The sequence below is a fragment of the Hylaeus volcanicus genome, chromosome 4, assembly GCF_026283585.1.
Source record: "Hylaeus volcanicus isolate JK05 chromosome 4, UHH_iyHylVolc1.0_haploid, whole genome shotgun sequence".
NCBI classification, from domain to species: Eukaryota; Metazoa; Arthropoda; class Insecta; order Hymenoptera; family Colletidae; genus Hylaeus; species Hylaeus volcanicus.
The window spans coordinates 13,823,193-13,840,437 of record NC_071979.1 but is presented as its reverse complement, the minus strand read 5'-3'; the positions used below and the strand labels follow the sequence as shown (position 1 = coordinate 13,840,437).

At 31.4% G+C, this 17,245-nt stretch overlaps 2 protein-coding genes across 7 annotated transcripts in view; one reads left to right on the top strand and one right to left on the bottom strand.

Moving 5' to 3' along the window:
* The window catches only part of LOC128874553 (uncharacterized), a 23,968-nt gene extending 6,723 nt beyond the window's left edge, over positions 1-17,245 (bottom strand). The window contains exons 1-4 of one of the 2 annotated variants that reach the window (XM_054119383.1): positions 16,699-17,245; positions 15,986-16,138; positions 15,691-15,921; positions 14,726-15,136 (exon numbers count right to left, since the gene is read on the bottom strand). In XM_054119383.1, coding sequence (XP_053975358.1) covers positions 14,949-15,136; positions 15,691-15,921; positions 15,986-16,138; positions 16,699-16,945 — 819 coding nt within the window. In that variant the 5' untranslated portion in view covers positions 16,946-17,245 and the 3' untranslated portion in view covers positions 14,726-14,948. Of the gene's footprint in view, positions 1-14,725; positions 15,137-15,690; positions 15,922-15,985; positions 16,139-16,698 lie in introns of those variants that run through there. The other variant, XR_008456667.1, reaches the window with a different exon arrangement.
* On the top strand, positions 7-9,036 carry LOC128874551 (SH3 domain-containing kinase-binding protein 1-like). 5 transcript variants are annotated; one of them, XM_054119381.1, is made up of 9 exons: positions 7-4,474; positions 5,689-5,904; positions 6,276-6,692; positions 6,812-7,016; positions 7,127-7,464; positions 7,632-7,739; positions 7,852-7,949; positions 8,049-8,226; positions 8,488-9,036. In XM_054119381.1, exons 2-9 carry the CDS (start codon positions 5,746-5,748, stop codon positions 8,590-8,592), a joined length of 1,608 nt encoding a protein of 535 aa, XP_053975356.1. In that variant the 5' UTR covers positions 7-4,474; positions 5,689-5,745; the 3' UTR covers positions 8,593-9,036. The 5 variants fall into 5 exon arrangements, with proteins under 5 accessions (XP_053975356.1, XP_053975352.1, XP_053975354.1 ...); XM_054119377.1 differs by lacking the exon at positions 7-4,474 and adding an exon at positions 4,494-4,910; XM_054119379.1 differs by lacking the exon at positions 7-4,474 and adding an exon at positions 4,495-4,850.

Here is a 17,245-nt window from a genome sequence, read left to right as displayed (position 1 = left end):
TGTATTTCTTTGTGGCGCCACTGTGTCGCGAATATATTTCTTTGTGGTGCCACTGTGACGCGACTGTATTTCTTTGTGGCGCCACTGTGATGCGAATGTATTTCTTTGTGGCGCCATTAGTTTCTTTGCTCACCGCGCGCTGAAATAGTCGCAGCGCCTAGAAATGCGTAAAATCCTGGTACGTTGTTCAATATTTATTCGTGCGATTGATCATTCCATATTGATTTTCCACGGTTAACGTTTATCAATAGAAATCGAAAATGAAACACATTGATTGGATACCACGAGCAGTACAAACATTTTCCTAGACTCGCTTAATGTTCACGTAAGGCCTAAAAGGAAACTATTCGTGCTATTAATATGGCGTCGTTTTCCTGCTTGGAACATGTATCTCATTTACGTGGGAAATACGCATAAAATTTCATCCAGCGCATTGTGATTACCGTCATGAAACGGCATACGTGCAAAAGTAACGAGTATATTGCCAACACTATTAACCGAGGACCATCGCTTTTCCAGCGTCGGAGGAACGTGCGTGATTTGCAGTTACATCGAAATCGTTTGACATACAGACATCGATTATAAAGATTATTTTAATGAATTTATAAATGAATTTACAAATCCATCAATATGCGATTATTTTCTTCTGGCTGTGTATATCAGACCTGCTCAACTTGTTACATTGAATATATTAACGAGAGAGGGATAGAGTTGTAGACTTAAAGAGGGTGATAGAGTCTTATATTAATTCTTAGAATATTTAATTGATATGTTCGTTAATTGCAAAGCTAAAGAGACAAGTGTAAAAAAGAAATGGGGTATGAAACTGTTAATCAGAATAAGTTAAATCATTTATAGCTAGATTTTACGAAGTATGTATCTATTTGTTGAATGATATTGAATGTTCATATTATAATATTTTCAGAGTACAATAACTTCCTATTTAGGTTCAATTTTTGTACATACGTTTGGAAAGATTTTATTTTGCATAAAGATCCGCAGTCTATTAATGACTTTACAATAGTTCAGTTGAACAGGCCTGGTGTATATCAAATATCAACCCTTATCGGTCCGATTGCACTTCTGATGTGATATTGCAATTTTAGCGTATGAGTTTTAAAGTTGATAGATCTGAAATAATGTAAACGTTCAGAGTGAATTAGAAAATAACATAAATGTTTTTTAAAAATATCAAGTGTTTAATATAAGATGTATATAAAACACTAGCGTCCGATAAGTTGCCGAACACCATACTTACTGAACGTACAATTCCTTGAAACCTGAGTTGAGCAAACTGTAATTCGTAATTATGATTACCGAGCAATCCGGTTGGGGAACTTGATTAATTAATCGTTTGAGTCACGAATTTTTTATGTCTTTATATTCATCAGATTTTAAAAATTCGAAATGATCGAGCCAATATAACTATATATTTGTTATTCTATATTCTTCGACTATTATTATTATTATTATTATTAATTTAGAATGATAAAATAACGCACCTAACAAATCTAAAATATTCTGAAAAATAATTTCGAGTGCCTCAAATACGTGCCTAAATTGCAATTTAAATATTAATAATGATTTAGTTAAAAATTGATTTTCTATATTCTTCAATAATTATTAATTTATAATAATCTGAACGAGAAAAAGTGGAATATTCGGAATAATTCTTTCGAATGTCCCTGATATGCGCCTACATTGTCATTTTAATATCAATAATAATTTAATAGAAAATTTCCATTTTTTTTTTTTTTTTTTTTTTTTTTTAATAGAAAATACAAATTTCTGTTATACATATATTTATTTACTGTAATGTAAGTAAATGAATATGTAAGGTTGTCTACTTTCTCTGCATTATTTATGGGGACTCTACGAAAGTAAATAAAAATATGGTGCTCAATGTCAAGAAATGCGTGAACATAATTAAAAATTGTACGGAAAGAGATGGCAAACACACTTATCGCTATAACTCAAAAGGTTAACGAATAATCAGATACGATTAGCTCTGGTAGATTACAAGATGCTAATTTATAGTTGCAGATTACAAATGTAGTCGGCTATTGCTGATTAATCTGACAATTGCGAGTGATCGTTAGGAAAGTAATCGCAAGCTAAACACTGCCCAATCCTGCTTATACCAAAAACACGAAATATCTTTTCTATGACGATAATGTTTACAATTTCTGTATGTCAAAGATATCGTGGGTGAGAATCACGCGATATCGTTATCGATTAGTGCGCTTTGATAATCACTACGAGCACATCTGGCGAATTTAATTGTAGATGTAGCTATTATGTATATATATATTAGGGTGGTCCTTATTTTTTGACTTTGGAATTTTTGTTATCTTAAAATGTTCCAACTTGTAAAAAAACAAAATCCCTATGAAGTTTGATTTCGAGTAAAATTAATTATACCTGACATCATTGTTTCTACAAAACCTGTACCAAAATTATCTACCATCGACGGTGTAACTTTTTCTTCTTCGTAAAAGATTCCCCCCACCACCTATATGACACGACAACTGTGTGATCTCACTCAAATATAATTTATAAAATAAATTAAGAATACCATCAAATGTAATAGCTATTTCGATAGTCATATTATACTTTAATTTGACATACACTTACCTCTAAGATGGTGATAGGCTGAATTTATTATTGCACTTACACGAATTTTTACAATATTTTCCTCATTATATGGGTATATATGCTGCGACAACTAATTAACTTCGGGGTAAAAACTTAGTCATAATTAATGAATTGTGATATTTATTTATCATGGCTGTATTCTATTAAAACTGTACAAACTTAATAATATGTGTTTCTGTCATTTACATGTGTTAGTTCAAAAATTTGTTTCGTTTAAGTATTATGTAAACTCTTTATTATTTCTTATAGAATCTGCGACCAAAACAAGTACACGGTTACTTTTAAATTATCTATCGATTATATTCCTTCCGAGATTCGTAAACTTTTCGGATTGATATCGAGCGAAAGGATTGGACAATCTAATGCATTTGTACGATTGTTTGTAAAGCAATCAAGGATCTAAAAACCTTAATTTTGCCAATTTTCTCTAAACTCAAATGTTTTCCATTATCGTACTGATTTTTTTTCGAAAATGATACACAAACCATCGCAAAATGGACATTTTCCTATGCCATTTGAAAGAAAAAAGTCTGTACGATTTTTCCTGATCAAATTATGCCATTTTTTATTTAATTGTACGTTTTTCAATAAATAACGATTTTTGTACTATCGCTCTTATCGGATTTAAGAAGAAGCTAGTGTAGTCTACCGGTCGATAACCATAATCAATAAAGTATTTCAGATTACCGGTCGATAACCATAATCAATGAAACATTTTAGCTTATCGGTCGATAAACAGTGACAGTATCAAGACTAATAATGTCTGCCGGTAAGTAATGTGTTAAGGAAGGCTGTGTAAACTTGCGTTTTCTAGTGACAGGTAGTTAAAATTTAGTAATATTATGAAATACTTATATTATATTAGGTAGCATTCGAGTTTTTTGAACTTGAACTAATATTAGCAGAGCTAGACGGCAAATCAATAATAATTGCTATAATTATATTATTTACATGCCTGATTGTGACACTTTATATGTGCTATTTTTAATATTATATCTATGAAACAAATAATTAAATAGTATAGATAGGTTTCGCTACAAAATCTTATATATTATTAATAAATTACTCATATCTTCTACACACATACATTGAAAATAAAATGTAAAATAGTTCTTTTATTTTATTTACTTCAATGCGCAAATCGTTTTTTAAATATAACGCTTTCCTTTACACAATCATAAATACTAATTAAGAAACTAAAAAATACGCTGATTAAAAACTTCAACATTGCAGATGATAGACAATTTCTACGGTGAATTAAAAAATGCTAAGGTATTGACATAAATGGCATAGTATTGAAAAATAATCTAACATTATAAACATAATTTCGTTCTAATCGAGTCATGTAGAACGCTACACTTTGTGCATTCTTCTGTACATATATGTCAAGATGTGTTTAGCAATTGGAAAGCACCTATAGACTCCTGATAGATAATATATTAAGAATACTAACTGTGCTGGTCTTTCTTAGGTACACCTGTAAGTCGTCATTGCTCTATTGTTCCGTACATGTTCCTTTATTTCCTTTCAACTTCGAGTTAGTGCGATCTAACTGTACATTGTACTTTACCAATCGAATTTCTTAACAGGTACACCAGGGGATGCGGGTGTCTAACATTTTATGAAATTACCTCATCGGGCATACTTTAGCACACGAAAAAACTTTGTATGCTCTGCGCATATCTGATACGTGAGGTTCCTTATGATAAGAGACAGCCGGTTAGAATGAATCAGCGGCTTGAAAATGAACAACGGATCGTATGGTTTATTACTTTCAGATGGATACCAACTTTCGATATAGGAAGTGCAACAACTGTTGGTAGGTAACCTACATCTTCCAGAAATGAACTAGATCGATAATAAACGCGTGTACAAAGTAGAAATCGCAATTTAATCGACGGTTGATTATCTTTCGTGAATCACTCGCGTGTTTATGTCATCTTTAGACGTGTTTCGAAATAGTATTCATTAAATGATTTTATATACCGTGAATGAATCAGTTTGGCGCGTTCCTTTGAGTCACTGATTGCGTCTTGAAGTTCACTCGAGTTTCGAGTCCAAGATGGCCCCGATGACAGATAGACCGAACTGTTAACTGAATGTGGGATACGCCTAAATTATCACCTTTTAACCGTCGCATCTTTTAGACGTTTATATTAAAATGAACATAATAAGTTGGTGCAGTGGTGCGAAAGGTAGAGGATGCACGAGGGACAAATGACTTTTACGGACGCGCTTCTTATCTTAATTCATACGTATGCTACGTTTTGTGTTCAGTCTGTGTTTTCACGGAGAGTAACTCGTTCGTCGGAAACGAGAATTCGCTACAAAGAAAACGATTAAAGGTGTCATATTGTATTGTCTACGTGATAGATTTTCCTACATTATTTTTATTTGATGAAAGTAGTTTTAATATAGAACCTCTAACATCTCTATTACTCATTTATATATTCTATTCGTTCGTTTGTGTACATTCAGTTATCATTATTTGTGCTTTTGCAAGAGGATCGCATTATACGTTACACGTCGATTTAACGAGACTTCGTAGGTAAATAGAAAACTGACAAATATTTGACCTCTTTTTCAGTCCTTTACTCAAACACTAGCTAGTTTACAAAGTATTAAACAATAATGATCATAATTTACCATCCAATTCTACAAACATTTGAAACATTGTTAGTCTTTCGAACAAAATGGTCATGGCGAATAGAATATCTGTTTCAATGTTGAATAATCTTTAAGATAAACTTGATGTTGATCGTAAAAGAGATTGACATCTATGTTGAAAATTTATATATATATATATAAATATAATTGATATTTGTACATCAATTATTTGTATAGGGTTGTATATTAGAAGTATATTTTATGGCAATTTATATCATCATTGTTTTTGCCAGAGTATCTAACTAATTGGACAAATAGAACTCAAATATGTTTTGGTTTTTTATCTATCTACAAAGTTTCATTAAAATTCATGTATAACATATTGCGTGGTCCCCTTGTTAATGAAAGTCTATGTATTTGTTACAGATACAAGATTGTGATATTTATGTAATAAAAGATTTGACCCATTCTTAGAATAAAAAAATGGAGGCAATTGTAGAATTTAATTACGAAGCACAAGAGCCTGATGAATTAACTTTAAAGAAAGGAGACATTATCACAGATATTAAAAAAATACTAGGTGGTTGGTGGGAAGGTACTTTAAGAGACAAACGTGGCATGTTTCCTGATAATTTTGTCAAGGTAATTTTTGTTTATTTCTATAAAATTAATATCTTTTACATTTTAATAAATAGAGAATAGCAAAATAATTATTTCAATAATAGAAGTTAGTTGTGTCATCTCTTTAAACATAAGTACAGCCTCTACATGTTCTTATTTTCTTGTTTATCTTTATATATTTTATCTTCTACCAATAGTATTATTAGAACATTTTAGTTTCCCCGATGATTACCTTGCAAAAAAGTCACAACATTTAAAAAGAAAATAAATTTGAAATTGTTCTAGGAAGTTTAATTTGAGATTTTTCATTGCACAGTAACAATATTTATAACAACAGTAATAATATTACAGAACAACAGAACATTTATTCAATTTTATTACTTAAATTTTAGGTATTAGAACCTTTGTCAAGTGGAAGTACAGGAAGTGGAGGATGCGAAGTAGTTAATAGCGCTAAGCCTGAAGAAGTTACCTTGAGAAATGGAGGCTCTAGAAGACGATTTTGTAAAGTTGTTTTTAGTTATGAGCCTTGCAACGAAGATGAGTTAACATTGATACCTCAAGATTCGATAGAATTTTTGGGTGAAGTAGAAGACGGATGGTGGAGAGGTAGACTTAAAGGCAGAGTAGGAGTTTTCCCCTCAAATTTTGTATCTCCTCCTGTTTATGAAGAGTCTGATAAACACAAAGATCAAGATAAAAAAGAAACGTGTAAAGTACTCTATTCTTACGAGGCAGCTAACGAAGACGAATTAACGTTGAGCGAAGGAGATATAATAACCCTTCTTTCTAGGGACGTTCCCGATGAGGTATAGATTATGTGCGCGATTACAGTATTCTTAAATATATAAATTTTTATTCATGCATGTATGACATAAAAACTTAAAAAGAAATAATCTATGTTAAATAAATATTAAGTAATTTTTAGGGTTGGTGGTTAGGAGAGTTAAAAGGCCAAGTGGGCTTATTCCCCGATAATTTTGTTGAAATAATAAATTCTGGAACTGATCACACAGATCACGAACAAAGATACGAGTCATCTGTAAAATCGCTTACTAAACATACCGATCGGGTAAAGAAAAGTAAAAAAGCACATGTCAGAAAAAGCTTGGATATACGAAACGTAAACTCAGGTACTTAATTTATTTACAAGTAGAATAAGTGCGTCTTATTCAATCATTTTATTCCACAGTAATCGAATGTAAGAATTAACGTCAATGGTGTCATTTTTTGTTATATAAAGAAACAACTAAGAAAACCATATCAACAAACTCTCCTTCTGTGACAACATCGACTTCTCCAGGAGTTGGTGGGAGTAGTGGAGATAGAAAATCAGGGGGACATTTAATCATATCGAATTTAAAACGTCTTGTACGCGATGTGGGAACCAACAATGATAATGGAAGTACCAATACAGCTTTGGGCGAGGAGTTGGATGGAGTGGAACGGGGAGAGGGAGCACCACTTTCTCACTTAACAGCTTCTCGAGCTAAAGCGCCCCGACGACGTCCACCGTCTTCGCGACATCTACGACATCATGCTACTGGATCAACAATCACCACCACAAACGCTATAACATTGGTTAGTGTTCGTGGTATTACTTAAATATCAATTTGAGCTGTTTCGTTTTGATATATGATACTCCGACACTTCGCTATAGGATTCCAACTAATTTCCTCTGATAGATACTATATAAAAATATATACTAAATATTAAGGTGAAGTAATTTTGATTTTTATTTACAATAGGAAGATAACTTAGCAAACGGGAATGCAGATACTACGTTAGAACAGTTACGCGAAGAAGAAACTGAACTAGCTGGACTAGCTGCAAAAGCAAGAAGAAAAGCGCCTTGGGTAATTTAATATATTTCATCTTCGCACAGACCTTGTAACGCTAACAAGTTGCGGGCGATTTTTTCAGAGACATAAACATTAAATATATTTTGTGACAAATTGTTTTTTACAGGTAGAAGAATTAAAATTAAATCAACTAGAGAGGAGAAAAATAGGATCGATCGATCGCGTTGACAAATCGGAAGTTAAGAAAGAACGCAGTTATCCACGGTAAGTTTATATTAATCTCAATTATTTCTTCTATCAGGAAACCAAAAAAACAGATATTTTTTTAACTAACATATTACGTTAATTTTATACATGTTACAGACTGACAGCATTGACTGCCACGGAATTAATCAACAAATTAAAAACAAAGAGTGAAGAAATTAAAACAAAAGATAAAAGTCCGAAATCTGATACGTCTCCACACCTAGAGCAAGGTTTACCTACTTCTGGCACCCCTGATTACGTTCCGTACGCTCTCTATAGTCAACTATTAGAAAGGGTAAGTATAACAATATAACATTAATTAATCTTTACCATAGTATAATATTTCTCGAATTATTTTCGGTATATTAAGATTTATCATTCATATATAGTTTTCAGTTTTTTAAGAGAATACATTTATATAACAATTTCAAGCTTTAATACATAATTATAATTTTATTTTATGGAAAGGAAATCACTGCATGTGCTTTATATCTATAAAGTACTGGTAACTGTATAAAACAATTCAACACTTACAAATGAAAATTACTCAAAATAGGTTGCCACATTAGAAGAAAAACAAGCAACGTTACAACAGATAGTGGGACTTCTTTTGGAACAGTTTGTACCTCTACTGTCTTCAATCAACAGTCCTACAGACTAATAGATTCGAACACATAAATTTTACACTGTTTCTTTATGCATAATACAACTGTCTCGTTGATACGTGATTCGTATTTCCATTGTAAATGGAAGAGTCAACTAATAATTGTATCATTTCTTTTTTATTTATTCAGGTTGCTAGCGTCATTTATAATTATTTTCGTCGATATGGTAACAGTATTTGTCTAATTTGGCTAACAACGAAACATTCCATATGTTATCCTGTACATTAAAAAAGTATTCCTCTGATTTGCGATATGATCTCACCGTAATTGCCTGATTTTGTTATTATTTTGATATTTTTTTAAACAGAGCCCAGAAATTCCAATGAGGTGCATATATCACAAATCAATTAAACTATTTTATATCTATGACGATATAATTTTTTTTTTACTATTATTCCAATGTACATGATTGAATTAAAATCGAATAATATGGTTTTTAACCGGTCAACGTGGAAGCATTTAAGACCTTGTTTATTCTGATAATAACATGCTGGAGAATTTCTCTGTGGGAGATATGGATTTCAATCCAAATGTACGTTAATTTACTCAAAATACGACGCGTGACATATCTGAAAGCTGCTTCCTATATCCACAAGAGAAAAGTTACACATGGTATTTACGTTATAATAAGGAGGACTCGATAATTTACGCTGACCGATTAAGGATACTTGATATATACATTTACATGAATAATGAATTTAAAGCATTTTCAAATGTTTGTTACAAAAATTGATATATCGTTCTGATACATCTCATTAATTTACATCTTGAAACTATAAGAATGCATTTGTACTTAAATCGTTAAATTAATGAAGATTCCATTTTTTGTTAAAGTGCTGCCTCGCAATTATAATACGATGGTAATCATTCTTAAGTTCATTAAATACTTCGAGTGCCAATATATTTAATTTCATAATTTCCTTTTGCATAATTCTTTAATATCGTCATAAACTGCTAAAAGTCTTTAGTTCTAATTAATAACACTAAGAAATGACTAAACATATTTACAGTGAAATAGATTAAATACCTTCAAACTATTTTCTAAGTAATTAGCAGAATGTATTTTCCCCTCCATATGTAACTTGAAATGGTGCTATGTGATAAAATAGTTGTGATATGTTGTCACATATAATATGACTAAATGAGGCAGCGAACTATTATTAACAATTTTTGTCCTAATTACAATTAATAACAACCGAGCAACACGATGTATGAAGCTTATCTTTAAAAATTGCATATTAATAACTTTATTCCATATAATCACGAAACTGTTAAATACTTGAAATCTTTTTATTTTTTTAAATAAACAAAATTTTACGTAAATATGATAAAATGAAGTAATTAGAGATATGTGAGATAAATACAAGCAAAACAATATTTAATTTTTTATATCAGTATTTGATGAAATATATTTAATGCTTTGTCTCAAAGAAGGCAGATTCAAAGGTTTCCTCCAATTGTAATCATATTATTTCAGACTATATCTTAGTTGTATGCGAATGTGTAAATACACACTGTCATAAATTAGTCGAATAACATTAAAGTCTTATTGTAATTTGCAATTTAGCTAATGCATATACCATCTTGAAAATTCTAGTCTGAAAGAACAGATTACAGTGATTATAGGATTGAAGTGCCAGAGCCAATGAAACTAACACTGTCACTATGAATGTCATTCTTAACAAGTATGTCTTTCAAAAAGCAATGATATGCATGTATTTCAATTCAAATTTTCTTACAGAGATCTAAAATTTACAATTATCTTTTCCTAATCTTCATAATCTTTCATTACATTTAAAAACGAATATTGAGAAATGTCTTTAATTTTTCGAACAATTGACGAATTAAATGTTTAAAGTGCAGTAAGTCTTTGAAATGTATAGTGTATAGTGTACCTGCATTCGTGTCCTCTTATATATTTTGCAAATGTATTTACATATCAATGAGATTTTCTTTTCATTACTTTTTCCTCTCATAAAAAAATAAATGGTTCAGTTTAATTTTCCTCCTTGTAATACATTATGTCCATGCAAGTCAAGAACTTACTGTAACAGTATTTTCAATATCTTTCTTATTCAATTCAAATGGAAATCATACTTCATTACATTTTGAAGAATACTTGATGTAATATATAGCATAGTATGTTAGTATTGTATAAAATTTTTACGTACTTCAAGTGATTATAACTTATTTAAGCGGGGTATAAATATAAGTGGGACGGAAATAATTACAAAATACAAGTATTTCTTTTGCATGCGAGGAGAGACATATGTTAGAAAATGTTAAAGTTTTGCAGCTTCAGAATTACATACACTTTTATATTTGTTTGCCTTTTTACTAGATATGTTCTCTTCGTTGCAGTTGATACTCTTGTTACTAATACTAACTGCATATATAATGTAATCTTTCTAAGCATATGGAAAACATACAATTGTCATCAATGAAATGTTTAGTATTATGTCATCAGTACAAGATTTTTAAGAAATTTATCAATGAAGCAAAGATTGCAAACTATGTATACATACGCATATAATATCATAATCACAAGTGTGCTGCTACTCATCAAAGAATTTAATTTTTTCATGTGTCATGTTTAACATGCAATAGATGCTTAAAAGTATATTTCACATGACATTCGTTTCCTGGTATGAAGTACAAGAAAATAAATTTGTTGTTTAATTGGATTGCAACTCAGAATATCGGTTTGACATATACCTTTCTTAAAAAATTTAACTGGTGTTTACATTAACTATATTTAAATAAAAATTTTCATAAGTTTCTTACAACACCTATTATTGTATGTATATATATATATATATATATATATTTATTGTATCATTTGTATGTTTATGTATAATATTGATATTGTGCTAAGTATACCTGATCTCCAACAGTTATGTTGAATAAACGCAGCAACTAGATATAATGCAAAATAAACAATGTTAAATTGGTAGATTAGTTAAAATTTAATCTCAACAACTACACAAGTTAAACATCATTTCTTAAGAAAAAGTATTTTTATTATACTTCAAGAATCTTTTATTTTCTTCATACTTTTATAGAAAATGCAACATAAAATTTTCTGCAACAACTATTATGATTTTGAAGAACATTTCTTTAATTTTACATGTAGGCAACTGGGTTTAAAAACTTATAGCACACTGATCATGTTTAAGGAAGGTCCAAGCAACTGATATCACTCCATAGAAATCAAATTCATATTCACCTCGTAATATCAGAAACAAACCATTTTATACTTTTATACATTATCATAACTGAAACAATTTAATGTAAGATTTTTACATAGAAGTATGTTTACATCCCGTAAAATCATGACTTCTATTTACAAACCTAACAATATAAATTTTGCACACCTCCACAGATAGATAATATGTGACAATAATAGTCCTAAGTAAAACGAAAACAACTTCTCCAATCTTGTATATATTGTTGTATTTTAACCTTTTATATTATGATATCTTTAAAATTTAATGTAACGTCAAAATTTTAAATATGGACTGGTTATGTTCTAAAATGTATATTTAAATTACGAATTAATGACTTGAGTATCATTGTTCCCATAAACACATTGTCTTCCTTTAAAAACGAGTTTCATAATCTAAATACATTAATTGAAACACAGCAACGACTTTATTGACTAGCATAATAAAAAAGTGTGCCATTAACATGCATTTCTAAATAAATGAGGGACTATCGAAGCTTGCCTTCTGTAAAATGTACACCATGTTTTCAACTATTTTACAGTTTAGCTTGGAAACAAATGTTTTCATTAATAAAAAGTTAGATTATTATATGATGTAAGAATTATGCATCCTTTTATATGCTAAAGAAATTATATTACTGTTTTTGAAATTTGTAATTCATCATTTTCGTTTAAAGCATGCGAATGATAGTTAATAATTTTTGTGTAAACAATTATGTAGCATGTTATCGCGATTTATATTCCATGTTTCAATTTTTGGATATCTAGTAACTTAAAACCGATTATTCGTATATTATAATATGAAACGACGAACTGCAAATTGTTTTGTTTTCTTTATTCGTTAGTGCACATAGAAATATAAATGAAAAATAAATGTGTATGAAAATGTAGAGTAATGAATGTATTCACACTTCGACTACTTATAGATAGAAAATTTTGATTATTGTTTATGTAACGTATGAAACGTATTGTAAAAATTAAAATTTTTAATTTACATTATGCTTGCATCAAATGTTATTAAGCAGTAAAACATTGATATAATCGTATTGCTACTACAATATATATAATTATCAAGTATTACTAAAACCTTTTAACAAAGTATTATTGCAGCTTAGCAGCTGATTTTTAGTTTATAAGTAACTAATTTAAAAAGCATGTAATAGATGATAAGAAAATACTTGAAAAAGCACAATTTTTAAAAAACATAGTCTTACAATTTTCTACATGTATATAATCCTTGAAAAATAGGAAATAGTATTTTTCCTTTCTTATTAATTGTATGTTTAGATTAATTAAAATTTGTAAATAATTTTACTAGAGTACATCTTTTTTGCAAGTAACAAAATGGATACATATAGTTACACATTAAACATCTGTATATAATTAATATTTGGGTTTTTACTACATCAATTTATCCTTCTCTCTCTAAAATTCGATATTATAATAAATATGTATTACTATTTGTACTTTGTGCTCATATTAATATTTATATTTTTATTAAATAATGTATAAACTCATAAATAATGTGATAATGCAATGTTGTAATCGATACAAAAGTATTTCTAAAATTATCTAGGGGGCATCCAAATAGACCACCGCACTAGTGCTGTCGAAAAGCTTGGAAAAGCGAGTCGAGCTAAGCTCGAACGGCTCGAATAAACCGAGCAATCGGAAAGAAAGGAACAGTTCGAACGTACTCTAAGATTGCCGATTTGTTTAACCCTTTGCGAACGGGAGCATTTTCAAGCTTAACACAGCGAATGCGAAGAATACTATTTATTTAACCCTTTGCACCGACAGCATTTTTTTTTACTCGACCATATCAAGAGACTCTGCTAACTAAAGTGACTCGACGTGCATTAAAGGACATTGATGTAACCGCCTAGCGCGTAGCCTTCGCTACCGCGGCTCTACCATCTCTATGTTATAATATATCAACACAATTAAAATGATTGCATCCTAAGAAGTACTTCCAAATTTCATTTTTTTTTTTTTTTTTTTTTTTTTTTTGAGGCGACTAAGGGCGCCAGTTTTATAGTCGTGTTAGATATTTTATTGACGCTAAAACCAGTGCGCATGCGCGGCTGGCAGCCAAATCTGGCATCACTATGATTGTTACACTCCGCTCAGTGTATGAAGAGTAGCTTGAGCGGTCCATGTACTATATGGTCGAAGGTTCGCAGCAACTTCGAGATGACAACCGAATAGCCAAACAGGCTAGTACAAGTTGCCGCATATAGGTGCACTTCTGCGCCTACGAGATGGCAGCCGAACCGACGTTTCTGTAAGTATAGGTTGGCTAGTTCAAGGGGCCACCTTTTTGGTACGTTCGGAATTCTGGCTCGATTCTACAGTTTGGTATCAACAGAATATGACATGCGAAGAGGTGGCACGTTCACGCCTACGAGCAGGCAACCGGCCCGACATGTCTGTATAAATAGGTTGCCTAGTTCAAGGGACCCCCTTTTCGATGTACATATTTATTTATGTAATTAAAAAAATTTGATATCAGTCAATTTTTAATAACATGTCAACAATTAGAAGTTGAATTATGGTAAATGCATTGTAAAATTTTTTGAATATGCAGATGACATACCATTCTTGTGTCCACTAACTTTAAAAAAAAAAGAAATACAAGAAATACTGTCGTACGTGCTTTTATATGTAGCAAAATATGAATGCAATGAATGTTATGAATAATAAACTATACTCTTTAACAATTACGGTACTGCTCATTCGTCTGAGGGCAATGATGCATCCCATTTATTACTTGAGGCTTGCTGGTTAGCAGAATCTTTTGATATAGTCGAGTCAAAGAAAAATTCTTCGGGTGCAAAGGGTTAAATAAATAATATTCTTCGCATTCACTGTGTTAAGCTTGAAAATGCTCCCGTTCGCAAAGGGTTAAACAAATCGGCTATCTTGGAGTACGTTCAAACTGTTCCTTTCTTTCCGATTGCTCGGTTTATTCGAGCCGCTTATTTCTTTAGAGTGCCGAGCTGGTCGCTTTCAAACCCAAGGTAATGGATGTAATGGTATGACTTAAAATTATTTAAATTAATTTATTTTAGTACAGTAAGCAATTATGCTCATGACTTTAAGAACATCTTGCTATAAACTCCAATGTTTTTAATTATGTAAAAGTCGATATGTTGGTGAAACTTCACAAATGAAATTTAATGTGCTATCGCAAGGCACAACTCTCCAGAAGGGACCAGGTTCTGATTTAAATGGTTGCACGAGACCAACGCATCCTTTTGAATGCGATGGTTCACCTTCAGCCCATGCTCGATACATAAAACATGAAAGAGGTTCTTCTGAAAATTTGTATCATGCGTTAAATTCATCCTTCTTCGATCTGAACGTACGTATAAATTAAAAATGGCATAATTCGATAAAAAAAGAAGTGGTACAGACATTTTAATGTTCTCAAATTACTTGGGAAAATGTGCACTTTGCAAAGGGGTGTGTATCATTTTCGAAAAAAATCAGTGCGATCTAGGTAGCGGGTCAAACAATCAATCTTTTAAGGAAGGAAAGTGCTTAGAAATTATCAGATAATGGAGAGGTGCTATCGACTCGCATTCACTTGCCATTATTTTTTTTGCATTGCCTCTGAGGGATGAAAAAACACCTCTATATACACAAGTCTCCCATCATATTGTCGCGGAGTTGTAAATTAAATTTAAAGAACCGTTTTGGTCTGTTTAAATCGATATATCCTCTAATCTCGTTTAATAATAATTTCAGTTAACAAAACAAAAGGAATTAGTAGCCAAAACTTAAATTAAAAATGACATTCCCTACAATGTAGCAAACAATAATCGGGAGAAGCGTTTAGCAATAGGAAATACTGATAAATTTTAAGTACCAAACTCGTTCTTCCAAATGTTCTCATGGTCACGATTGCTGAGTCCAACAAACGTGGGTGCATTTTCCGAGATATGTCTCGCGAGACCGTTCGTACGTTCCTCGCTAATTACGTGTGCAAGCGATGCATTCATTTTCTGGCAAGAAATTTGTGCCTGGCTGTAATTCAAGTTATTACTCGAGAATACGAATACTCCTGTCCTAGGGATGCAAGCCAGCGTAAAGTTTGTGTCTAAAAGTAGATTGCAAAACTTTTTAGCTCGTGTATGTGAAACTGATTCGTTATTTAAATTTACCAATAGAAACGTTGTTGGGGTACATGCTATAATATTTGTAATTTTTGTCCCTCACAAATGTCGTGAAATTATGAATTTCCGGACATTCAAGGGCTTGGCACATAATCTTCGATGCTCTGTTACTTCTTTTACGCCGAGTATCAAAGTTCCATTCTGTGTTGATAAAACAAAATCTTTTTGTGGTTAGATCTTTGCAACATAAATTCGTATATGGCAAGACAAAATGAATGAAAAATTCGGAATGTGGAGTAAAATCGTCTTGTACCTTGTACCTGGTTTATTGTCGAGAAAATCAAATTGGAGGAATTGGAAACAGGAATTTCCATTATTCGAATAATTTATAATAAATTTTTATCTGCATAATCAACAAGACTTTATTAATTGATGATTAGTAGTTTATTAAGTGAGCAGACTGATTTTCATACCAAACAATCAATTGTTCTTCTTACAAAATACGTAGACTTGAGAATGTGTCTTGATTGCAATCTTTCAAGAATATTGAAAATAGTTAAATATTTAAATGAGTTTTTAGAAACACGCTCCCATAGATATCAACTTTAATTAAAAAATATGTCTGCAGCTGTAGTTCTTTCTGAACAATTTATCTTTGATCTCTAACGTTTTATATACCTACGCAAAACTTCTCTCGCATAAATGCATATTGTTATGTTGCATACGTAGCCTAACAATAAAACACTAAAATTTGATCTTACCACGACGATCGGTTTCTAACCCGTAATTAAACGCCAAAGCTTTCTTGGCTAATGCAAACTCTTTGCATTCGTTCACATTTGCGACAGTCGTCCTCGACAGTATCACCTGATTCGAACGAGCATTGGATCTTATCAGTTTGTAATATGGTAACTGTCTGGAATTTATTTCGCAGCAACGATCGGACGAAATTAAGTTTCCTGTTAAGCATGCCGTCGAAACCACCAAAATCACACCCACGCGATTCATTTTTAGGCCCGTACGATTGAATGCTCACGTGAAACTGATCAGTTCGTCGCACATTCCCGATACTTGGTCACAATTCCGCCACGGAAGCGTAATTCAGAGCTAATTAACTTGTACGCCAACGTGACACGCGTACAATGTGAGGACGGAAATAAAACCCCAAACAGTTGGCAGGAATTGAATTTCGATGAAACTTGAGGTAATTAACTGATCGTTAACTAACAGTTAACGAGTAGTTTCGCGTCGTCTCTCGACGATTTAATTACGATAATAAAGGTTAATACTTTTTTAGCCGTCAGAGGC